At 45.8% G+C, this 24,906-nt stretch overlaps 4 protein-coding genes across 4 annotated transcripts in view; 2 read left to right on the top strand and 2 right to left on the bottom strand.

Moving 5' to 3' along the window:
• LOC128296789 (cadherin-99C) overlaps positions 1-17,632 on the top strand; it is a 63,802-nt gene extending 46,170 nt beyond the window's left edge. The window contains exons 6-11 of the mRNA XM_053032274.1: positions 12,247-15,545; positions 15,626-15,922; positions 16,030-16,283; positions 16,386-16,641; positions 16,725-16,988; positions 17,066-17,632. Coding sequence (XP_052888234.1) covers positions 12,247-15,545; positions 15,626-15,922; positions 16,030-16,283; positions 16,386-16,641; positions 16,725-16,988; positions 17,066-17,219 — 4,524 coding nt within the window. The 3' untranslated portion in view covers positions 17,220-17,632. The remainder of the gene's footprint in view (positions 1-12,246; positions 15,546-15,625; positions 15,923-16,029; positions 16,284-16,385; positions 16,642-16,724; positions 16,989-17,065) is intronic.
• Positions 17,633-18,289: 657 nt separating this feature from the next.
• Positions 18,290-21,547, bottom strand: LOC128310334 (WD repeat-containing protein on Y chromosome). The gene is made up of 3 exons (XM_053046956.1): positions 21,164-21,547; positions 19,088-21,102; positions 18,290-19,013 (listed from the first exon to the last, which is right to left on the bottom strand). Exons 1-3 carry the CDS (start codon positions 21,545-21,547, stop codon positions 18,290-18,292), a joined length of 3,123 nt encoding a protein of 1,040 aa, XP_052902916.1.
• A 363-nt stretch (positions 21,548-21,910) lies between these two features.
• Positions 21,911-23,120, top strand: LOC128297378 (uncharacterized). The gene is made up of 2 exons (XM_053033009.1): positions 21,911-22,200; positions 22,270-23,120. The coding sequence occupies exons 1-2, from the start codon at positions 22,116-22,118 to the stop codon at positions 23,028-23,030; spliced, it is 846 nt and encodes a 281-aa protein (XP_052888969.1). The 5' UTR covers positions 21,911-22,115; the 3' UTR covers positions 23,031-23,120.
• Positions 23,121-23,254: 134 nt separating this feature from the next.
• On the bottom strand, positions 23,255-24,463 carry LOC128298004 (pre-mRNA-splicing factor 18). The gene is made up of 2 exons (XM_053033727.1): positions 24,361-24,463; positions 23,255-24,293 (listed from the first exon to the last, which is right to left on the bottom strand). The coding sequence occupies exons 1-2, from the start codon at positions 24,421-24,423 to the stop codon at positions 23,304-23,306; spliced, it is 1,053 nt and encodes a 350-aa protein (XP_052889687.1). The 5' UTR covers positions 24,424-24,463; the 3' UTR covers positions 23,255-23,303.
• Between the last annotated feature and the right edge of the window lie 443 nt (positions 24,464-24,906).

Here is a 24,906-nt window from a genome sequence, read left to right as displayed (position 1 = left end):
AAACTTATCAACGGGCTGGGAACGGGTTGCCATGTGTTTGCACTTGGGACCCACCTCCGGACGGGAACCATAACTTGCACTTATACGCAACGGATACGATCGCCATCCTGCGGCCGGCGATGATTCGCAACCGTCCGCATGACAAGCGATAAAAGCACGCCTGGATTTATGGGAAAGATTTACGACATCAGCTTAATTCTTGATTTGCAATGTGTAGCGTCCAGCCATGCCTTCCAGCCGGCACGAATGTCGGCCGTTGGATGGCCCCCGTGGCACAATAGACTCCACCCTGGTGCTGCGGTTTCCTGCTGCCGGTCAGTGTTGCCCAACCCTCACCCAGCCGGCGTTGAACTTTAACAGCGTCTCCGTTGTCCGCCTCAAGTGAAACATAAAACGCACCCTCAAACGGTGCCTGTTCCACCCGACGACACCAACACACACGTGCAGCGCAAAAATGGCATCGGAAGTGAGTGCAGAATGCGGAATACCGTACCGGAGACCGAAAGGGCAACACTCTCGATGTCATCTCATGTCGAGCGACGCGTAAATAATTTGCACTCACGCGACGTGACTCGGCGGGATTAGTGAAAGTTTTTTTCGCACGTCCAGACGACGACGAACCCCCCTGAAGGACCAATGCCGCAGTATTGCGAAAAAATAGGATGAAAGGGAGGCCCCTCATTCGTTGCCGGTTCCACCTGCATCGGGGCGGCTATAGCTTCACAAACATCGCTTAGATTCGAGGGCATTATTTAATCACTTAATAATAGCTAATTCATCATTTTGCGTGCATGTCGGCACATACCGCCATACACAGCCAGCCAGCCAGCGGCATTTGATCCACTGCCCGGAAACGGCGGTGATCGCCGATCATCGTCATCATTCGCACTCTCTTTTGATCCCAACCGACTGGCCGCTCGAAGAAAGTGCCAAACAAAACCGTAATCGAATTCCTTCCCCCTCCCCAACGCGATGCCCCAAGGGTCGATGGATGGATGGATGGTGGTGGTACGGCCATTGCTTTGCTCAATTCCGTCCGGTTCGTGTTCACACTTCCCTGTTCCGGGCGAGTCTAAATGAAGGCATTGGTTGCATTTTATTTTTTAATCTACCAAACCAAACCAACCTCGCTCGTGCCGCCGATCGCTTATTCTGGGGCCGATAGCTGGGCCAACGAGGCAGAAACCTACAACAGTCGATGTACTCCAATTAACCCCACGCTCCAATCGGAAGTGATCTAATTTTCTTCATTTTCCACCGGTTCTATCGACATTCTGCGCTGAAGCTGGGGCATGATACTTAGCAGGGAACACACATAACAAAAAAAAACAGCACGCAGATAGGAACACGTTTGAACTCTTCACCATGTAACGTTACCTCAAATGGGGTTCAAAACCTTCTTCTTTGCTTATCCGCATCCCCCATTTGTTCGATCCTTCCTGGCCAGCGCAATGGAAATGTGTGCTTATCGGAGATTAGAATCTGCCTCGTTGTTGCTTTGGTCGAGTTTTTGCTCGCTACTTCATGCTGCTCTTTTTCCCACTACCACGGCCAAGTGCTTAATCTAGTTCGCTCCCGAGGGTTTAGTGCAAACCCTTGATTGTTGCTGACCGCATTTTTTTAGGTCGGTTCAATCATTACCAACGTACACAAGTACCTTCCCCCTTCACCGGTACCCGAGCTTCTTCACCCGATACGCGATCAATCGATCTGTGTTGCACAACTTTTTGAGCAAAAAATAGGCCTCGGCTCGTGCCATTTTCCTACGAAACCGTGCAAAGAAACTGTATCAAGAACAAACGAACGAACGCACGGACGCTCCCTGCTTTGGGGTCGAGATGGTTTTCCGTCGGACGGCAACGGGAATCACCCCGCTAGGTCAGCTCACCCGCCTCCCCGTGCACATGAGACCGCTTGACTTCAGACTGCCAGCAATTAAAGTACATTGTGGAAAGGCCCCTGAAATGTAGACCATGCGCCCCGCAATCACAGGAAGGGGTTAGTCACGTTAGGCTTGGTACGTTTATGCGATACGTCTACAATGCGAAGCCTGGCTAGAATATATTATTGGACATTTGGAGTTGTGTAAGCAAAATGTAACTAAACTAAAATTCTGCAATAAATTATTATTTATTACACATTACTGGCCATTTTCACAAAGGCTTGGTCTCTTACAATCCGCAATACAGCCCACAGTATTTCCTAAACAAACGTACACATCAGGAAAACGTATCACCGATTGATGATTAACGATACACTCTGACAATAATTACCAACACCTGTGCGAGAGCCCCCGCTCGGTTAAAGGCCAATTACTCGCATCATAAATCAGTGTCATTGATTTCGATCTAATCTACCACGAGTAGGCACCCTCGACCCGATACGTGAATTAATGCGTCTTCCAATTAGTATCTGCTTCTGTTGATCTGTCCGCAGAGGAGTGTTACTCTAGTTGCCCCAATGTGTTACTCAAAGCTATTAAACATGATGCTGCATGCAATTAATGCATTTAAGCAAAGAACTGCATCAGCATCGTCATCTTCATGCAGTATTGTTGTTTACGTTCACAAAAGAGCTGCACCGTGAGAAGGCAAATAAGTATATTCATGAGAAGAGCTTTACGCGCAGTAAACTATACTTTGCTACATTTCGAAGATCCAACAGTTGTTGCCAACATCAAACCGTCCCAAGTGATAGTAATAAAACAAATTGTGTGGGATTTGCTATTCTTGTTCACTAGCACTTTGTTGGCTACATTTCTTGTGTTGCTGGAGCTAGTATTGGGAAAGTTCCATTTTATTCGGAACGGAACCTACTTTCACGAGAAAATTAAAATAATCCTGTTTGATATGATTTTTACATATTCGTCGCTTTTGGCTTACAAACAGTTTTGAATGTTAAAAAAGAAATTAAAACAAACAAACTGAAGAAGTAAGGAAATTAATAGCATGTCAAGATCGAGTGATCTTTTTAAAAAAACGTAAAAAATATAACGTATATTAATCGATGTAATATTCGAACCGATCGCAACTATAACCAGTAACGATCTTGAGAAGTCTTCTAAAAGTATTTTGTTAAAATTTCTTCCATAGTTCAGGCAATATCTGTCCAGTTTTAGATCGCTTAAATTTAACGTTTAAAAATCTTACTTTAAATTTGATTCATTAATTGAAATAATCCTTTTTTTGTTGATTTCGTTAAAAATGTTTGTTTACATTTTTAGCGTACGGAAAACATGGCCAAACCTCGTTCAAACCTGCTAGTAAAATCGTTTGTTTTGACATTGATCGTGCAGCTTACCGAAGCTTCCATTAGGAAAACAATCTAATCCTGTTTTCCTAGTCTTAACTTGGCTCGCCATTTGTATGGGATGCTGTAAGCGGATAAGCCTGAAATAAGCGACAAAACGAATACAAAAAAAACTGACTTAGAGTATGATCCCGGCCATTATTGGTTATTGGAATGGAATGGTTATCTAAAAAAGGGCTTAAATTTGACATAAGATAATTGACCTCTCGTGAGCATATTTTTGTTACTATGAGTGATGCTTACATTCTACTACAACTTAGAGCAAAGGTGACAGAAGCAAATTTTAACGTTATAATATTCGAAAGACGAACAAAACATCTCAGGCCCAAAAAACTTACATTATGATTTTTTAGGTACCTATGTTTGATCTTTCCACAGAAGGAACGGAACGAATGTAAAAGGTTCGGAGCAGAATTCCCATCACTAGCGCACAACGTTTTGATTGGAAATGGAAATTTAGCTCTATTTAATCAAGCTTCCGAATCAGCTTCTCCGAGCAGTGAGCTACAGTGGAGCCTAGCTGCTAGGCAAAAGCTATTGATCGTTATTAGCGTGTTCGTTATGACAATGGTAATAAATCCTTCCTGCTAATCCTGCTGCGGAAAGTAGCCATATCGCAAATTAAGCTAAATGCAACACACTTTCACCGATTTGTCAAGTTCAGCTCACTAACATCTTGTGCTCCTTACTAACTAAGCCGATATCTTCATTTTGCAGCATTTTGCCAGCGGGGTGGTGAGGCTGTAAGTTGCATGATGATAAATCTAATACCAAGCATAAAGTGAGAATACATAGCGCTATACACGTACTACACGCTCTTTCGCAAATGATATTTCACCTTACGTTCGGGGTTTAGTTTTCACCGGTCGATTAACACTTCCACCAAGCGTGTAATGCTTTCAGCAAACCCGTAACTTCCTGGAACCTGGATCCTTAATCCTCCCGTGCCAAGGGCAATCCCATGCAGAAGCATATCACACGCGAAAGGGAATAATTACGAGTTATTAAACTTGATAGGTTACATTTTTGCTACTCTCGTTTCACTGCCATCATCCAAGCGGAAAAAAAGCACCCGGTGTGTTACTCGGTGCTTGTTACTAGTAAACACACTTGATAAAGCGCAAACACACATTTCACTGCCCGTGCAAAAGCATATCCCGCGGCACCGAACACGCCCAAAATCAGCTGCAGCCTTGGAGGAAACAATAATAAAAAAAAACCACCACCGATGTAGTGATAGAAACATTCGTAGCCAGGCCGAATGTTTTGAGTTACCATCCGGTGTGGGGGAGCAGCAGGCCCGAGAGGACATGGCACCACCATAATTACATAGTTTCTGGCAAGTGTGAATTTCCAACGCCAAACCACCGTGCACGTGATCACCGTCAGGGACGACGACGATCAGTCGGCACCGCAAAATGTGTGCCTCGTGTGCGAAAAATTGCCCGAAACAAGCGAAACAAAAAAAGCAGCTAATAAATTCTCTGCGCTTGCTCGAGGGTGGCAGTCCGATAGTTTAGGCTAAGCTTATATATAGGCGTGAAAGTCTAACGATATCTAATCACTACCGGAACGCGGAATCATGGCCATTCTCTCCGCCTGCAGCGACATCCGTGATTTATGAACTGACGACGATCGTGTACGCGCTGGAGCAGCAGTTGATTGACAGTAGGAGGGGGTCAGGGGGATGGGGGGGGGGGAGGAGGCGAGAGGGGATGATAGTGATATTAGGCTTCCTAATCGCAACCGACAGCAACCGATCACTGTGCTGATTGTGGACCAACCCCGACGTCTATGTGATCGCAAATATCTACCGAAGGTAGTGCTGCTTGACAATTTAATTATCATTCTGTGTTTATGCGCGATTTCTTGTATGCCGCAGTGCTTGAACAATTTTCCCCCCAATCTCACCTTCCCTTTGCATCTTTTTTTTCTTCTCCGTACCTCGATGTTTGCTGCGCGTGCCAGCCCTAAAACCACGATGCGTTTTTCTTTTTCTTTGCGGCACACACGGGTAATAATTGCTATTTCCATATGCATCGCGTCGCGATCGAGGGATGAAAAACAGGGCCTAACCTAAATACCACCGCGCGTCTGAAAAGGGTCTACGCGTCCGCGCATTTACGTATGGACACACGCTCGACAAGGATGGATCACTCGCTGCAGACTCACACACTCGCTCGGTCCATGTGGACCAGGTGCAGTGTGCAGTGTGTGACGGTGCTGCAGACAGTAATTGGAACTGATTTTCCTCCCTTTGGTGGGCGACGAACCTGGGGCAAACGTTCGTTCGATGTGTTGTGCCTTATCCAACACGGTTTACGGGCGATATTTGTTTGCTTCTAGCCCTAGCCGTCGCATATTTGCATAAATATCGTACAACCGCAACCAGCAGCCGTTGGAATGCGCACTCCAGAAGCGCAACCCCAAAACAAACAACCACAGCTGGACGGTAGCCGTACGGTCACAAGTGTCGAGAGCAGGGGAGCACCCTATCGAACCCCGTGGCACACAGGACATTTCTGTCTTGCCGTGTTGCTTTTAGTCGTCTGCCGACGATTTGCAAAACTCGGTCTTGGTGCGCGGCTGGCGTATAAGGTGAAACAGATTAACTGGAGCTGGAATTAGCCTACGGAATGGGTAAATTGTTTTTGCCCTTTTTTCGATATGCTCTCCCCCCACCCGGACATGATTCGCCACAGTGGACTTTCTTCTGCTCCATTTACCCCATCCCACCGAGGCGGGTTTGGCGGAGGCTTCTTCGAGCGAGCTGCCACAGCACACGATGAACCTCCGTTTGGGGTTGTGTATTTTTGTTTCTGGTTTATCTAATGCTGTTGTACTCGTTTGGGCCAGATACGGACGATCTGCATTCCACGGTTGCGTTTGTTTAATGCAACTCGGCAGTGGAGTGGAGCACACCATGGAGCCACCTGATACTTTGCATGATCCTTAACCTGCCCCAATACGAAATGTAGCGAAACTAGAACACACTTGCATGGCAACGTCAAACATGACAGTTTGCTTTTAAAATATCTTCTCAACGTACAGTATGGCCCATAAAAAAATGCGAAAATTTTAAAAGAATATTTTTTTGCTATATAGAAACAATATTTTTACTTATATTAGAAATTTATGTGACCTTTAGGATTCAAGCTATCAAGAGATGTTAATACAATACGATGTACGATGTCCACGAAAGAAGTCGTGTTTAGTTTGCTCCACGCGGGAAAACTTGCAAAACAAATTGCGTAGGCCATGGAGTGCCATCTTGCCACTGTATACCACATTTAACGTATCCTTCTTGAAGGTCAACGTCTTTAAAACTTGTGGTGCAAGAGTGGAGAAATCCGTGAAATAAATACTACAACGTAATCGAGTACAATCCTTGTGACAATTGAAGAAAGATGAAAATCTCTAAAAATAAAATAAAGAAGCGATTGGTCAAAGATGAATTAAAATTTAAAGCACATGACACGTGGTAAATCTCAGATGCTGGAGAATGTTCCAGAAAAGGAAATGTTTAGGTGAACCGTGCTGAACCATTCGCTGAAATAATGGTTTTCAGAGCAATTGCTTCTAAATGCGTTGAACACGATATCATTTTGAATACCGATGTCTTTTTGGGCATTTTGATGGCGGAGGTCTTACTTTGGATGAAAGAGAACTTCAACGAGCAGCATCAGGTCTTTTCCAACTAGTCGGAGAGTCGTATCATACCTGGAAAAGGAATTAAGAGTTGCTGAAGAATATCATGACTTTTTGACCTACCAATGTTTGGCCTCCAGCACAGACTCCAACAGCCTGTGAAGATTATCACCCCGATGTAGACGCTTTGGAAGCCTCCATTACAAAAGTATGGAACTCAATGTATGGTGAATACATTTGGAAGGTCCTTGGCCGCCTGCAGGAAGTAGTGGAAAACAACGGTGGCCATATCGAATAATGTAGAATAGCATGGTTTATTAACTATTTTTTAATTTTTCTTCACTTAACCATGTGAAAAAAATCTTATAAAGGAGTACAGATTTTCGCATTTTTTTTATACGTGCCACAGTGTAAATATTAGTTGATTTCGTGCCTTGACTTTTACAAAAAAGCTCTAATTTGCATTCCACTTATAAGTCGGCACGCTTTTCATCCTGAAACTATTGTAAGCTTTTTTTTAGATTCCTTTATATGCCATCATTTATGAATCACTTAAAGAAATGGCAAACAGTAATAAACCAAGTTGTAATAAAATGATTAGGCGGTAGTATAACCTTAAAAAAACATTTGCTATTCTAACTTAAGCACGATAAAAAACTGAAAATGAATATTCAATTAACTTAATTGAACGTTGTTTTTCCCCCCCTTTCGTTTAAGAGCATTAATGATTTCGGCAAGGTGTGTTGTAAGCGGCGTAAAATATCCAACTAAAGTCCCATCCAAGCAACACTATTCTGCTGCGATTTGACATTGAAAAATTTAGTTCTACTTGCGTAATATTGTTACCATTGAAAGCTGCCAACGCACTCGCTGAGGCATTGTTTTTTTTTTTGGTGTTTTCAAATACAACATCTTAAAGGGGCAAACACGACCCAATGTGCAAAACGGCAACCGAGCCACCAACGTCGGGAAGAAGCAGGTGAAAAGAATTAACAAGTCACGTTAATAGGCCAACCCGACCGACCACGGCAAGTACCACCACCCAGCCAAGGTGCCAAATGTAGAGCTAAATTACGAGAGATAATAAAGATTGTGATCTTAATTCGTGGTGCAAGTTTTTTGTTGTCTCTTTGTTCACTTTGTGGCCAGCAACGCGTTGCGTCATTAGTCGCTGGTGCTGGTGGCGATAGTGTTTTGTCCTTTTGGGGTACGTTTCGGCACCGTTTCGGGGGTTAGGCTGCATTCTCGGTGGTGTATGCAAGAGGGAAGCGTCCGCTCGACTGGTGGCTGGTCCATCTACGGTAACTCCGCACCATTACGTGCAGTTGGAGGACATTTGCTGTTGCCTTAGTGTTTCCATCACTAAACTAAACCCCATAAGTTCCGGGTTCCGGGAATAGAGTTGTGGTGATGGACGGGAATGAGATGACGTGCGCAATCGAAGTAGGCGTCAATTACCTGTTCTCGCTTCACACGGCCGGTCATCGGTAAGGTCGTCAGCAAGAGTGATAAACTCGGGTGGATCGTGTCCGTTGAACCATTGACCAACGAGTTTCCCTTTCGATCGCCATTCAAGTGGATCCTCGATATTAGTCGTAGTAACGAGCGTACCGAAGAATACAACTCGCGCCAAAATCATACGACAGCGAGTGCACTGCCCGGCAAACACCCGAACCAAAGTACCTCCATTTCCTTTTAGCCAAAGTCGTGATCAATTTATTATAATTTTCCACCCCGATAGCCACAACAACTTTATCTTTTCTGCTAAAGGCGCCACGCTACGTGCCGAGCCTAGCCCGCCCCGATGGCGTCGATTGCGTCGCTCGGTTTGCCATCGACGGAACACCTCGGAACGCCGTTGGCACCGAACTAAAGATAGTTATTTCCCGGTATTGTACTTCGGTAGGCTTCGAATTTGACTTCTCTGCTAATGCTAGGCTACCTGGCTTGCGGCTTGCCGTGTTCTCGTTGTGCCCCAGCGACCAAGACGGGTAAGGCACACGCGTTCCACGAGGAGCCAATTTAATTGGAAAATGCATACCTTCCCGTCGGGTTCGTTCAGTTTGGTGTTACGCGTTTTGAGTAGAATGATTAAGTTAATCTATCTAAGGGCAGCATAAGCGGCCACCACTTCAATAGTTTGAATTGTAGCATTTTTATGCGTTTGTCTGCATGCTGCATGCCAATCAATACTAGGGCAATATAATATTTGTTTGATGCATGTTTATGAAAATAAAATTTAAATTTTGATATTAATGATAAATTGATAAATAATGTTAATGATAATGCAGGGGTTGGCGATAGAAATGATATGGCGTGCGTAACTTACTAAATCGCGCAAGCGAATAAGATAAAGCGTGAGATTGATAGTGAAGCGCAAAACACTTCACACGGTATCGCAAGAACTAGATATGGAATCGTGTGCACAATTTAGTGAATGTCAATTCTGGAAGCCTGTTTACGCACATGCGGATTCAAGAGTTGAGAAATAAAATTAAAATTTGTGATGATTAAATTTGCTTAAAACTGATCACAAATAATCATCATTATTTCCCAATATATTTATTTCCTGAAATCACAATTCTTTTTGTAATCACACGCTTCGTATCAATCTCACGCTGTTTCTCACAATGTTGTGAATGATGTAAATGCACCCAACATACGAGTGAGTTTTTGCTCTGGTACGAGTAAATGTTTGTCTAAAGTATCCTAATTATCGAGGTCTAGTTTAGAATTCTTTTAAATAAATAATCTTTAAAATATTACTCCCAAATTTAAGAAAAGGTTGTCTGTTTCGATCATGATACGATCACGTCGCAACAAGCAGTTAACAAACATCTACACCCGTAGCTATCACAGCGGGAATCAACCGGTAACTTGCCTCCTCTCCTTGGGTGGTTAATTTAACACCCATTCCCACCATGTTCCAAATTTCCACAAAAAAAAATAAAATAACAAACATGCTGTTGCTGCTGGTGGTTTGACCACTTTTGTTTTGCAGCGGACACACAGCAACAAGCAAACGAGAACACCGATAGTGATAATTAATAATAGTCGGGCTGCGCTAATTCGATTCGAACAAAAAAAAACAAGGCTAAACCTTCAACTCTGACCAACGCATGAAAACGACCGAGAAATAGCTTGGACTACGGTCGTCCTCGGTCCCGTTGGGTGGCGTTGCGTTGACAGAAACTGTTTGCATTGGGAAAGGGTTTCCATTTTTCGGGCGCATTGAAATCACCGCTCACGTGTCTTGTAATCTCTTCGCGGTCTCCGCCATTGTTTGCAATCACTGTGCAGAACCACCCAAAATCGAAACGCCACCGATCGAACCGGTGGGCGCTGCATTATTCTTCATGTTTAAAAGGATTTTAATTAAAAAAAATGGTGTCTCTACACGCACCCATCCCCGTAACAATGGGATGGTGTTAGGGTGCACCCTACAAGCGGTCTTGCGGCGCATTTGTCTCGAAAGGGCAGATGATTAATGAGCCTGTTGCCCAACACCGTCAGCCCCGTCCGATGGCAATTACATTCAATTTACCGATGCTTGACAAATGACCACGAGGTGGATTGGGCGCGAGATTGCAGGCTACCGATGTGTTACCACTAACAGGGTGCCAATGAACCGATTGACCGTCGACAGCAACCGTGCAGCGATGAAGAAACGTACCGAGATGCGTCACGTCACATACTACTGCAATTTGCATCTCGTCGAAGGGAATTCTACACGATGCAACAAAACAAGGAAGAGGACGCAATGAAGCAAAAGAGAGACATGGTCGTTTCGGAAGATTGTTCATGTGTGTAACGAGAATTTTAAATGATATCTTCCCTTTTTCCTTCCTCGGACGTTGGAAGGTGCTGATGCTGCTTCGTCTGAAATATGAGCTGATCGATTCGCTAGCAGAGAGATGAGAACAAAACTCGCACCAATAGCGACGATCACGATGATGATGATCGGACTAGATTCACCGCGAAAAGAAACATGTCAGATCAGACAGAAATCTGCATCATGCGTCAGAATGATGGCGCACGGCGAAGCTGATGTGATGCGTTAACCCGAGGGTACATGAAACCATTCGAAGGGAACTGTCTAGAAGGATTACCAACTTAGCATTTCCCGGCATGGAATTCCTCGCAGAAGAAGTAAAAATCCTTGAGTACAAAAGATGCCATTGATTGTTACAGCCTGCCCGGCAAAGCTGTTATTGATCCACGCGATCTAGGCAACGAGAATCACCGACATGGTGGCCATTACATCTCGAGAAAGAGAAGCTAACTGTAAAGTTCAATGTTTGCTCTGGAGGTGCTGGATTGGTATGGTTTCGCAGCATGGTTTTTTGTTACTATTTTTGCGATTCTTCATTTAGATAAATATTGTAACAAAAAAAACTTCATATCATTACATTTAAAGCATCATTTTTACAATTGAACTCTTAGTTACACTTACTTTTATCGTTCGAGTCTTTTGTTGCGGCGCGCACGAATCACAAAGGTTGTATTTATTCAACGAAATTGGGCACCATTTGGCTCGAAACCATTAAATTGACCCTAACCTGTACGAAACAAACCATTTATGGGCACGATTTACATATCTTTAGCTAGGCTCCGCGACTTCATTAATAGTTTTTGCGACATTTTCACAATGCAGGTAGCGAACACATACCGAACAGTCTTTAAATCGTAACCTCTATCGGTACTGTTCGTCGCTCCAAGGCGTCAATCGTGTGGTCGCCAATTTTAGCATGGCACGATATCAATAAACTATCAATTAACACAAACTTTAAACCGAACTTTATTACTCCACTCCACTTTTTATGACGTTACGTTTTTTTTCACCTGCTTCTGGGCACATCCCGCCCAGTTGAGTAAAGCTAGCAATTAAAAACGACTCCAATTACTGATCCCGTTCTCAGGTGAAAGGAACCGATAAAACTTCAATCGTTTCAACTCCCTAGGGGAGTTCAACAGTTACCGATTCGATTTCCCTTTCAATGAATGGTAATGAATATTCCAAAATGGCACTCCAACAACGAACAGCAATCACTCAGAATAGCTTTTACAGAAGATGACACACCTTTACCTTTAACTCTGCTTGGAGCTATTGGGCATTGCAGCTCCCATTTAAAGACTGTATTCACAACGCTTCTTTTCATTGCAATACGTGTATGTGTGTGTGTGTGTATTGCGACCAGATGAACTTGTTATAAAATTCAATTAATCGCATTTACTATTACCATTGAAGAGACTCTAATAATCAACCTCCGTATATGTATATATTTTTAGGATCGTGCACGAAACGCCAGCGAACGCCTATCTGCTACAACAACATTAACGATCGACATTGCCGACTCGGACGATCAGGACCCGTCCTTTATTTACCGCGGATGCGTACTGCTGGACGGGGCATGCCTCAATCCGGAGTACAGCGCTTCCGTACCGGCCGGCACACTGCAGGGCGTACTGACGGTAACACCCGAGCGAATTCAGGCGGTCGATCTCGACACAATCAGTGCACCGATTCGGTACACCTTCCTGAGCGGCATCCCGGGCAACTACGGTGATTATTTCGAGATCGATCCCCAGACCGGTGTGCTGAAGCAGACGAAACTGGTCGATGGTTCGGTGACGGCGAAAAAGTTCGACATCATCGTCAAGGCGGAGGAGGTCTCCGATATGAAGCGCTACACCACGGCCAAACTGTCGATTCACGTGAAGCCGGTCGATGCATATCCACCGATGATCAGTATCTCCGCTACGGAGGGGTTTGTCGATGAAAACTCCCCAATCGGAACGGTGGTTATGGATGCGCAGGGTCAACCGATTAAGCTATCGACCACCGATCAAGATCTCGGCCCGGACGGTGAAGGTATGGAGTACATCTACGAGGTAACGACACCGTCGTTCACCGTATCGAAGGAAGGCATACTGCGCGTTAACGAGGAAGGACTGGACCGCGATCCGCCCGGTCCGGGCAAATATCTCTTCCAGGTTGTGGCGCGGGAAGCGAACGGTAATGCCGCCAGCGCACCGATGAGCCTTACGGTGCACTTGCGCGACGTTAACGATAACGCGCCAAAGCTGGCAATGGTCGCCCCGGTTACGTTGATGGCCGGCGACGGACGACGGCTTGTGACGAAGGTTCATGCCACCGATAACGATGCAGCCGATAATGCCGTCGTCACCTACTCGATCTTCCACGTGTCCAACAACGGTGCAAGCAAATTTGCCATCGACTCTGCCACGGGTGAGATTGAAACCCGGACGCGTTTGAACGCCGGTGAGCAGTACAGCATCACGGTACAGGCCACGGATGTGGGCGGTTTGTCGTCCCAAGCCATCGTTGAGGTGACAATCACACCCGGACCAAACACGAAACCACCCCGATTCGCCAAACCGGTGTACGAGGTGCAGGTCAGCGAGGGAGCCGAAATCAATTCGACCGTAATCGTACTCAAAGCGGAAGACCCGGAGAACGATCCGGTCAGCTACGCCATCACGACCGGTAACGATCTGCGCCAGTTCTCGATCGGCAAGGACAGTGGCGTGATAAGCGTTATCCGCAAACTTGATCGGGAAGATCTGACGCGCTATCAGCTGATCGTACGAGCCGAAGACAACGGCGGACTGGCGAGCAGCGCCACCGTGAACATCAAGGTCACGGATATTAACGACAAGAATCCGGAGTTTGACGAACGCAAGTTGCCGTACGTGTTTGCGGTGGACGAGGGTAAGGAGAACGTCGCAATTGGAACGGTGCACGCGACCGATGCCGACGAAGGTATGAACGCGGAGATTACGTACACCATTCCGTCGGATATTCCGTTCAAGATTGATTCCAAGACGGGCGAGGTACGCACGAAGCTGGCGCTGGACTACGAGAAGCAGAAGGAGTACCGATTCGTCGTGACGGCAAAGGACGGTGCACCAGAGCCGCGCCTCGGGACGGCTAGTGTGACGGTGAAAGTGCGCGACATGCCGGACGAAGTGCCCCGGTTTATGGAGTCAACTGTGGAGATAAAAATACCGGAGAATGTGCCTGATATGACGGTCACCACGGTGCGTGCATTCGATCCGGACACGAAACCCGAGATCACGTACGCACTGAAGCGCGGTCCGGGCGATTTGTTCAAGGTGGATGCCCGAACGGGCCAGATAAAGACGATTCGCGGGCTGGACTACGAGAAGGATAAGATGCACGAGCTGATTGTGGGTACGCTGGAAAACAATGGCACCAACCCGGGCGACTACATCCGGATCATGGTGGAGGTGGAGGATCGGAACGACATTCCGCCCGTATTCGTATCGATCCCCGAACCGATCAGTATCAACGACAATCTGCCGATCGGTGCAATCGTCGGTTCAATGCCGGCCGTCGACGGTGACGGATCCTCGCCAGGCAACGTGGTGCGGTACGAGTTGGTCGGTCGCGGCAAAGCCCTCAAGTACTTCCAGGTCGATGCGGATTCCGGAATCGTGCGGATACGTGATGACTTGGGCAAGGAGGAGGACAGCGAGTATCTGATTGATGTGCGGGCGTTTGATATGGGCGAACCGCAGCTGAGCAGTGTTTCGACGCTTCCCGTGTATGTTGGCCATATCCCAGCCAATCCCAATGGTGATTCTGCCGAATCGCGCCTAGAGAATGGTGGTATCGTGAACCTCGAGGTGCAGGGACTCGCGTTCAGTGACGACAGCTACACTACAAGCGTGCCCGAGTCCACCGGCGTAAATGCGACAATTAAGCTCATTCAAATCATCAACTCTAAGAAAGCCACAAAACACAACGGTGGCTTCAGCTGCGAGCTGGTAGGGGATGGCAATAATGAGCAGAAACTGTTCCGCGTCACTATTGAAGATCATGCCTGCGCCTTGATACTGGTCGCACCATTAGACTACGAGACGGCCACCAGCCACACGCTCGAGGTTCGGCTAGCATCGAACAAATATTTTGTAAACCAGCACAAAAATTCGGCCACCGTAAAGGTGATCGTGCAGGACGAGAACGACAATGTGCCACAGTTTGTGTTGCCGAAGACGTATCAGCAAAGTACGCGCAACGACACGTACTACGCTGTGATCAATGCCGATGCGGACATCGAAACACCTTTGCTGCAGGTGAAGGCAATCGACCGTGACGTAGGAGCGTTCGGTCAGATCAAGTACACGCTGGTGGACGTGGACGAACAGTTGAACGAGATCCCGCACGACGATGCGCCGAGTTCGTACTTCACCATCAGCGAGGACACCGGGATGCTCAAGACTCAGAAATCCCTCCAGAGTGTCCGTCAGATGCCGCTCGTGTTTTTGGTGGAAGCGCGTGACAATAATGGTAACACCACCAGCGGCACGGTACACAAGGCGCGGGCCCGCATTGTGGTTAACCTAATTGCCGACATCAATCGAATGACGCTTGTGTTTCTGGACTCGAATCCCAAAGATATGCGTCGCCATGCACGCAATCTCGAGGAGCTGTTGCACGAGAAAACCGACGGGCTGATCACAGGCATCGAAAGGTTTAGCGTTCGCAAAGTGCTGAACGAAAATGGCACTGCGGAGGAGATGGCCGGAGCGACCGATGTATGGTAAGTATCGAATCATATCGATAGTAAGCAAATAAGTTACTCCATTGTGCAATACATGATATCCCATTCCTCTTCGCCAGGTTCTACGCCGTCGATCCGCAAACGGAACGCATCCTCGAGCGAAACTCAAGCACAATCGCCAAGCGCGTCTTCGCACCGGCAATCTTGTCCCAGATCAATTTCGAAGCATCCAGTATTGCACGTGCTACGGCACAGGGCATTTTCGGACCGATCGAACCGAAGCTGCCTATACAGAAAATCAAAGCAACCATCGTCGGTAATGATGACGTCTTTCCGTTTGCACTCATTGCCGTTGCCATCGTAATACTTATTCTCGGTTCGATCGGAATCGTATACATTTGCATATCTTGGTCCAAGTAAGTAGCGCATGCCAATAATTCCAGAAAGCAAAATTAAATCCTGCTAGATTGATCCTCACCTTAACTCTTCTGTTGCCTTGTGCCCCTTCTTTCGACCCGTGTAGATACAAAAACTTTAAGCAAAGAATGCGCCAGTATACTGCTCCCGCTAGCCCCGTACGCTACGATCCGGTAATGATCAATTCCCAACAGCAAGCCCCGTCGGAGAATCCGACCAGCTTGAAAGAGTACGAAACGCAGGTCCTTGCCATGGCTGTTCCACTTGCGGACGAGGGTGACGATTTGCAGCTTGACTTTAGCGCCAAAAATCATGCCTTCAGCCTCGACAATGTTAGCTACATCACACACAAAGAAAATGGTCAGTTCAAAACGTTTTTAAAGTGTCAATTACCTTTTTTTGCTTTTACCTCCACTGTGATGCTGATGCACTAAAGGTTTTTTTACCTTTTCACTCTCGCAGGTCAACACAGTCCTACAAACTCCGACGCAACGACCGCTGTTGTTGGCACACTGCAGCGCAACAATAACAATAACACTAAAAACAACAACAATCTCAATATCAACAATCGCCAAAACACGCTCAACCGAACGCTCGAGATGAACCGCAACAACTATCTGAATCCGCTGGTTTCCGGCGGAGTAGGAGGGAATGGAACGGTGCCCGGAACGTTAACCCTCGGACGCATAAAATCCGAACGCAATAACTACATCAATGGGTAAGTAACTTCATAGCAGGAAGCATATGCCGTTTTGATGGAAGAAATGTTCTGATTGTGTTTCTCTGACTTATCTGCAACAGGTATGGTGATACGCTCAACAGGAATAATTTAACCATGGCCCAGAACAACACGTTCAACACGCTTGGCCGCAACCAGCGGAACATCAACCACGTACCGCACAACAATGCCAACCATGCATCGAACAACATCAACCTTAACCAGGGCCACCATCACCAGATGCACAACGGTGGCGGTTACGTCGGGACAGAAATAGTGACAAACACGCTCGGTCGGAACAATCGCTACAATGATGTGCCAATAACGAATCCTCTGTTTCACATACGGTAAGCTAAACGTTACTGCTGATCCTTCCGGCACAACGGGCAGTTAAACTGAACGAATTGCGTTTCTTACCTTACAGACAAAACGGAGATCTACAATCGCAACCACAGCTGAACCACATCAGCGCTACGAACGAAAACGTCAGTTTCGGCAAACGGGACTACAACCAGTTGTCCTTCTCCTATCTAAACGATCTAGATCGATCCGATGCGGAAACTACTACCGAGCTGTAAAGCCGGGTTCCAGCGATCCGAGCACGTAACACACTCGGGCTCGGTCTCGACGACAAGGTTATCTCAACCATGCCTTAAGAGGACCACGTGGGGCCGGTGTTGACGAACGGACACGACGAAAACTGTATCATCACTTCGAATAGGTTTAGCATACCGCTGTAAAATATTGTGACATATGTGGCATTTTATTGACTATCGTTTTAATTTCTCTTCTACGTTTTATGCCAATAGTTGCCAGCGTAAGCAACTCCCTTTTTAACGACAGAATAGATAAGTATGCAATTTTTAAAACAAAATCGTGTATCATAGTAGCAGTAGATAGATAACAAACGAAGACATTGCAAAGCATGAATGGTAATGAATGATTGCGCAATTTTATATTTATTCGCTGTGCGCATGAAGGGATTGGTGCGCTAAGGATACGCTGGAGAGTATACCACCGTTTTGAGAAAACCACTCTCTCCGTTATAAATAGTTAGTTAAACATTGTACCAACGTAACTTGTTGGTACCGCAGGCGAAATGTTGGCTATAGTGTGTAAATATATACAGTCATTTAACTAGTAAGCCGCTCGTGCTCGTGCTTAGGAACGTTCAGAGTTGAAACACCTAATATACCAAGTTCCACGGAGGATAGTGTTGAGCGAACGGTTGAACATCCTCAACCATGTACGAATATTGACGCTCACATATATCGTTTCTGAATAGAGAGAGTGCCTATAAAGCCACAGAACTGAACGATAAACTGCCCGTAGTAAGTGGATTCCGAACAGGTCTACATGCTTACCGTACTATGGTTACATTTAGAGGGAAATGCAATCACGCTCGAGGAACGGGGCGATATTTATAGTACTCCGTTAGACTGTAATCGTACAATGCAATGCAATGAGCGTAGGAAAATGGGTTTCTATCATCGCAGCCAATTTTAATCTTACAATTGCGTGGAAGCGCAACAAGCGTCCAAATACAGCAATAAAAACCTACTCAATTTGAGATTACTTTTAAATAAAAATGTGTTTGTCGTATCATCCGTTTTTTTTCCAAGCCATCAAAAAACTGCCGTGACCAACTTCATGGATCGCGGTCATGCGGTTCTTCTTTAAATTTTAGCATTTCCGTTCTTTTCAGTATCAGTTCAAGTTGTGCCGAATATTCTATTGCTTTGATGGGAAACTGTACCATGTGCCCATACAACGGCAACGAGGGATAGGTGTGTTCCAATTTTATCGTCCGCAATTTCGGTTCTTTGGATGGTAGTTTCAGCACAGTTGTATTCACTATCGGTTCAACTAGCGCGCAACCGTACGTCTCTATCGCTGGTGTGTGCTTTTGTCGATCAGCCGAAACAATTCCACTGCTTGTTAAGCCACCTCCACCACTTATGGTTCGTATTCGTGGGAAATCTTTCCCACCTCGTAACACTTTCGCCGTGGTAAAACTTACCTCTCGCTGCAAATCCGGCGGAATACGGAAACGATAGCCTTCTGGCGGAGGTAAATCAGTCGCCAATGGTTCCCAGGTTACTGGGCTACCCAGCAGGCCAATGTAGCGTCCTGCGAGGGTCCACAGGCGTATAGTGCGATCACTGCTGCAGCTCAACAACAGGCCCGTAGCGTCTAGATATATCAGGCCAGTAACACAGGTCCAATGCGCTTGGTAGGAATTCAGTAGCCATGGTTTGGGTTGATCTTTGGCGGACCGCTTAGCACGACCCGGTACAACATCGTTAAGTAGAAATGGAAACATGACTCGTAGCGCCGGTTTATTCACATGGAATTTGTCTTCGTTCGGTATCCTATAATTGAAGATACATTTAAAGCCATATATTCAATTTCAAATTGCTTAATATTACAAGTCAAATATACTCACCAGCAATTTTCAATGTACCACGTTTTAACGTATCCTAATGCTGTACCGGTGAAAAGGAATCTGTTTGCTTTGTCAGTTGCCAGCGTTATTATCCTATCGCCTGCCATATGGATTCCATTAAACTGTCCCTTGAAGCCTCCTTTTGGGTGATGCGACCACACCTGGACTGTTCCATTATCAAGCGAACCAACCATTGTTCCATACTCAGCAAGCATCGGACGGTTTGGGAGAAACAGCAATGACTGTATCGAAAGCCGTCGCATCTGTTCTAACCCGGATGGCATTACGACCCGGGACAGACGGCGCTGCGCCAAGTGTCCAGAAGCTACTGCAAACATAGACCGCCTTGGAGCCAATTTGTGAGGTTTTGATTCCGGAGCTTCGCGGAATAAGATCGGCACTCGTGATCGAGGATTGGTTGCGTCAAACCGGCAGTACGGCTGGCCTGTTTCCAGCATCCAAAAAACCAGTTCCCCAGAGTAACTGGAAGTGGCCATCACGCCAGGCATTGAACCACTGACCGCCGCACAAAGAATATCATCCGAGTGCAGTTTGCGCCACTGCAGTCCGCGCGGGTACTCATCATTCTCCGTGAACGCAGCGAATTCTACGACCCGATGATTCCAGCCCATTGCTAGAATACGATTCGCTTGCCAAAATACGGCTGTCACTTCGCAATCGTCGTCCATTTGTATCGTGCGCATGCACGTTCGGCCACTAATATTCCAGATTTTTAACGAACCATTGCGTGCACCGGTCAATAGCAGCTGCTGCTTCCCGTCAAAGCACGCTGCCGTGATTTCTACCGGTTCCAGCACTCCATTACGTATCTGCGTGTGCGCTTCCGTGATGATCGTCATCTTTCGATTCAACCGGTGGTCCCAAACTATGATGAAACTGTCGAACCCGCAGCTGACTACCAGTTGATACAGATCATTGTACAACAGCACCGATACGGGCTTGGTATGACTATCGCCATCTGTACGATCCAGCGCAATCTCAGGACAGCAGGCCGTGACAAATAGCTTATTGCTGGCTACGACAAGCTCCCGCTCACGCATATTGTAGTACGCACAGGCTGGAGTGCCTTTCACGAGCACGGTCGAAAACTGGCTAAACGTTTGCAACAGGACCCGATTGCGCACATCCCACACTTTGATAATCTTCTTCTGATCAAGGCTGTAAATCTTCTCGCCATTATCTTGCAGGAAAACAAACGTAATGCTCGAGGTGTGCCCTACAAGCACAACGGACGGCTTATCAGGTCGGTGTATATCCCACAAACGAAGATCACAATCCGGTCCACCAGAAACAAGCAGCTCGTTGGAGGGTTCAAACGCGAAACAAGTCACACCACGTGGAACGTAAAACCTCGTCATCAATGCAACAGAAAGATCCAGTGAGCGAATGATCATGCTGCATGGTTGTTCCGAACGTGATCGGGCTCGAGTGGCAATTAGAGGATTTTCTTCCGCGCACGCTACGAAGCTTCCCAGGCTATCAACAAACCGTATCGACCGTACTATATCGGGTAGAAGACGTCCATAATCGATACACTCCAACGGTGAGTACTTTCCGCATTGTACATCTTGTAGGGTAACGCGCGTGATTGTGCCAAATGTTTCACTCGATGATGTCGCTTTTCGTTCGGGATGAAACACAAACAAGCGTAAGTGACCGTCGTAGTCACCCGTGATAAGCTTGCCAGGTTCGAGATGGTTAAAACGATACGCCATTGCACTAATTGGATGTGGAAGTCGTTCAATCACCAGCTTCAACGTGAAGGACGACGCAACGACATCGTAGAAGCGTAGCTCCGTTTCCAGTCCAGCCACGCAGAACATACTCGCATCTGGAAGAGGAACGGTTTCGAGCACCCAAGTTTTGGATCGTTTCAAATTCGACGGTGTCGTTCTAGCCGTCATGGCCGGTTTCCAGTCTTCCGTCCAAAATTGTATCACACCCTCGCGAGACGTTGTTATCCAGTGTCCTTGCGACCAACTAATACTGCCGTCCTGAATGCATGAGAACTCTATCAATAACTGATTCGAAGTTTAAAATACTGAGCTCACTTACGTAGTACACCATTGGACAAAAATCGATCTTTGTGATAGTGTACACCTGGCGGCGCAACTTCAGACAAAGATCGCCCGAAATAGGAGGATCAAGCGATTGTTTTACTCCCAGTGGATCATCGTCCTGAAAGCCGAGTATAAGATAGCTGATAAATTCATCCCACTGGCAGTACTCATCGTGGTCGGTGTTTATCTGCAGACACAAGTTCCGATACTCCTCATCCGTGTATTCCAGTCCGATTCCGCACAGCAATTCACGCAATTCCACCAAGGTTAGATGGTCGTTGCGGCAACGGAACTGTCCGCGTAGAAATTCTATCTGCTCACCAGTTACAAAACGATGAATTTCTTTTTCTGATTTGATGACAGATAATCTACCGGCCATGTTGGAGAGCGACACATTTACTGAGTCCTTGGATCGGTACTAATCTTTTTCAGCTCACGACTTGCTTTTGTGAGGTTATGATGTTTATGCAACGACTTCTGAGTTATTATTTGCGCGGATATTCATAGACGGGTAAAATTTTAGGTAATTTGGTACTACAAGCGGCCTTTTTAAAATTAGCTTTTCTTTTTCGCTTCACGAATTTTTCACCGCACCGCCGTACATGAAGGATGTTTGGAATATTGCAACTCACAATGACCAAATGAACAGCCCTTTGTGCAATGTTGGCAGTGCAATAAAAAAATAAAATTGTAAACAAATCAGCTGTCATTCGCATTCTATCGCGGAAAGGGAAATCGACGACACAATTAAATACGCGTTGATTAGATAACATCGAGATACGTAGGCTTGCGTCGCTGATACACGGATACGATTCTGTTGATTGTTTATCCTCAACATAGTTGCCCTTGATATCGGCTGCGTGTGGGTGAATCGAAAACTTACTTTCACTGTGAATGCAGTGAAGAATTTTGTATCCTTTATTCGCAACTTTTACGACGGTATAAAAATGGCTTTACCACTGAACGAAACGATCGGTTTCATTGGTGGTGGCAATATGGCTTATGCTATTGCGTCTGGATTGCTCAACAAAGGTTTGTATCCAATGCAACAATACTGTATCCTTCCCGAGCACTATGCATTCCAATCCGTTTCTTCCTCAGGTGTCGTGAAAGCGGAAAAAATTTGGGTTTCGGCCACAAATCTTGAAAATCTGCGAAACCGTTGGTGCCCACTGGGGGTTACGCACGTTACCACGAACAACAAAGAGATAGTTTCCAAAGCGGACGTTGTTTTTATCTGCGTGAAGCCACAAATTTTCCTCCAGATAGTGGGGGACATTAAATTTGTAGCTGAAAATGATAAAAATTTCCACGTTAAACTATTTGTTTCTATAATGGCAGGTGTTACGCTTGATCGCTTAAAGGAAAATCTGCCATTGGTAGATAGTTCGAAGCTGGTCCGCGCAATGCCTAACACGCCGATGCAAGTAGGCGTTGGTTGTATAGTGTTTTGTCGTTCGTGCTCCACCGATGTTATCGATGCTCTGTACGAAAACGTTAAGTTTATGTTTGGAACTCTTGGACTTGCTTACGAAGTGAAGGAAAACCAAATTGACGCCGTTACCGGGTTGGCTGGTTGTGGGCCAGCATATGTATACGAATTTATCGAAGCCCTGGCCGACGGAGGAGTGAAACAGGGAATTCCACGTGCAATGGCTCTGCAACTCGCCGCCCAAACAGTGATGGGTGCGGCAAAGACCGTATTGGATACCGGGAAACATCCTGCCGTTCTGAAGGATGAAGTATGTTCTCCCGGTGGAGCGACTATACATGGAGTGCATGCATTGGAGGAGGGATCGATGCGCGGCACCGTTATGAACGCAGTGGAGCGAGCAACAAATCGAGCCAAACAACTTTCTTAAGTATCCTGTTGTTGTATGATTGTACATACATGTTTTACCGTTAGTACCATAAATCTATCGAATCATATTCATTGTTCAAACGGAAAATAAAGTGTATTATTTTTTATTGTCAATACTCTGGTCTGTGTATTAGCCATTTGGCAATGAAAAAACTTTAATCTAATACCTTAACGCTATTTTCAGATGCATGGTACATAAGCAATTTCAAAACAATCATGTCCGGATATTGAATAATTTCGTCAAATATTTTTTTTTTGTACTTCGGACTTACATTTAATCTTGTCTATCTTTTTTACTAACGTATTCCACGCACCGCGATGGGTCGGTTGGGAAATACTCCTGCATTTTAGTCATCAATCGTTTCAACCCTTGTATGTACTTTCTCTGTGTCTCATCGTTCATGACGTGAGCAACGTTTTTCGAGAAAATCTTTTCACGTCCTGTACGTGCGTGAATACCGACCATAGTGACTCCGATCGGCCAGGGTGCATTTCCAATGGCCATTGTCAAATAAGCATCACTTGCATGGATATAGTCCCGCTTCAGTAAGCTTTTCGTAATGTCCGTGAGGCTGTCGAGAATATCTTCGGGGATGGTTTTGTTCTTCAGCTTACGAAGCAACGGCTTCAGATATAGTCGCGTCTGTTCAAACGTAGCCCGTGCTATTTTGCCTTTGGTAGCCATCCGCTCTGCGGCCGTCACCGCACTCAACTGATCGTTCCACATTTTGAGCAAGAACTGAATGAGCGTCATTATTACGTGACAGTCGTGATCCTTTCCGCTGCGCCCTAACCGAACAGCCATTTCCTGTATCGATTCGTAAGTGACACTCTCGTCTATGGCGTAATCTTCGTTGGAATTTTTCGCTTTGCCCATACCAGGTGCTTGTCCGTTTGAGGTAAGAATTTCGTTCAGATACTCCTCGTCGACCTGCTCCATCGCTTCCTGAAAGTCGTTGCGGAAGCCTCGATTGATTTCCGGGGTTGATATTTCCAGCTGGTGCAACCGATGGCACGATTCTTTCTCCGATTCGCCAAACAGCAAGATAGGTTCGCCCCGTTCCCGTAGCTTTCTGATCACTTCCGACCGTGGTAGCTTTTTGAAATCATATTTTGGGTCAACTCCCAGTGTCGATTGGCCATCTTTTTCGGCCAAGCCGTTGCTGGTAGCTCCTTCAAATTTATTCAATCCACTCTTTTCGAGATACTCAACCTCTTCCTGCGCCAAAAGTTCACCACGTTTGAAAAATTTCTTTTTCGCGTCCTGTAATGGTACGAACAGACAGTCGTTACTACATGCGACCAATGATAAAGGCAACGATGGCACATACCACAAGCTTTTTATCTTCTAGCAGCTTTCTTTTTTTAGCTATTTCTGCCTTTAGAATATCCATTGCTGCACAAAATTGTAGAAACACAGCGAAATTGTTTTCGTATTCCTTTCTGTTTAGAAATTGCAACTTTCGTAAACAAACAAAACTGACAGCAAATGCGATTGAAGTACAGCACCTCTACATGTGAAATGTGGTACTAAAAAAATTCGGGAAGAGTTTAAAATCATCGTTGTTTTTTTACTAATCCTGCACCAAGCAGCTATATTAATAGTTGATTTTGTTTGAATTGTTGAATTCAAACCCTGATTTGTGGAAATATTAAATAGCGGTGGAATGAGTTCTTGATTTAATGTTTCCGCCACAAGACTCAAGATGTTTGGATGGATAAACGAAGTTACAACTGGACTGCATGAAAGACAGGTCAAATTTGCATCTAATGTAGAGTCATTATGGAAGAATTCTTATGTTTCCGAATCCATTCATTTGTTTGAAGAAAGATTACTTGCTGAAAGGTACAAGAAAGAGTGAAGAAGGAGGAGGGTG

The sequence above is a fragment of the Anopheles moucheti genome, chromosome 2, assembly GCF_943734755.1.
Source record: "Anopheles moucheti chromosome 2, idAnoMoucSN_F20_07, whole genome shotgun sequence".
NCBI classification, from domain to species: domain Eukaryota; kingdom Metazoa; phylum Arthropoda; class Insecta; order Diptera; family Culicidae; genus Anopheles; species Anopheles moucheti.
The sequence above is the reverse complement of the archived record's forward strand: the minus strand, read 5'-3'. Positions and strand labels throughout refer to the sequence as shown.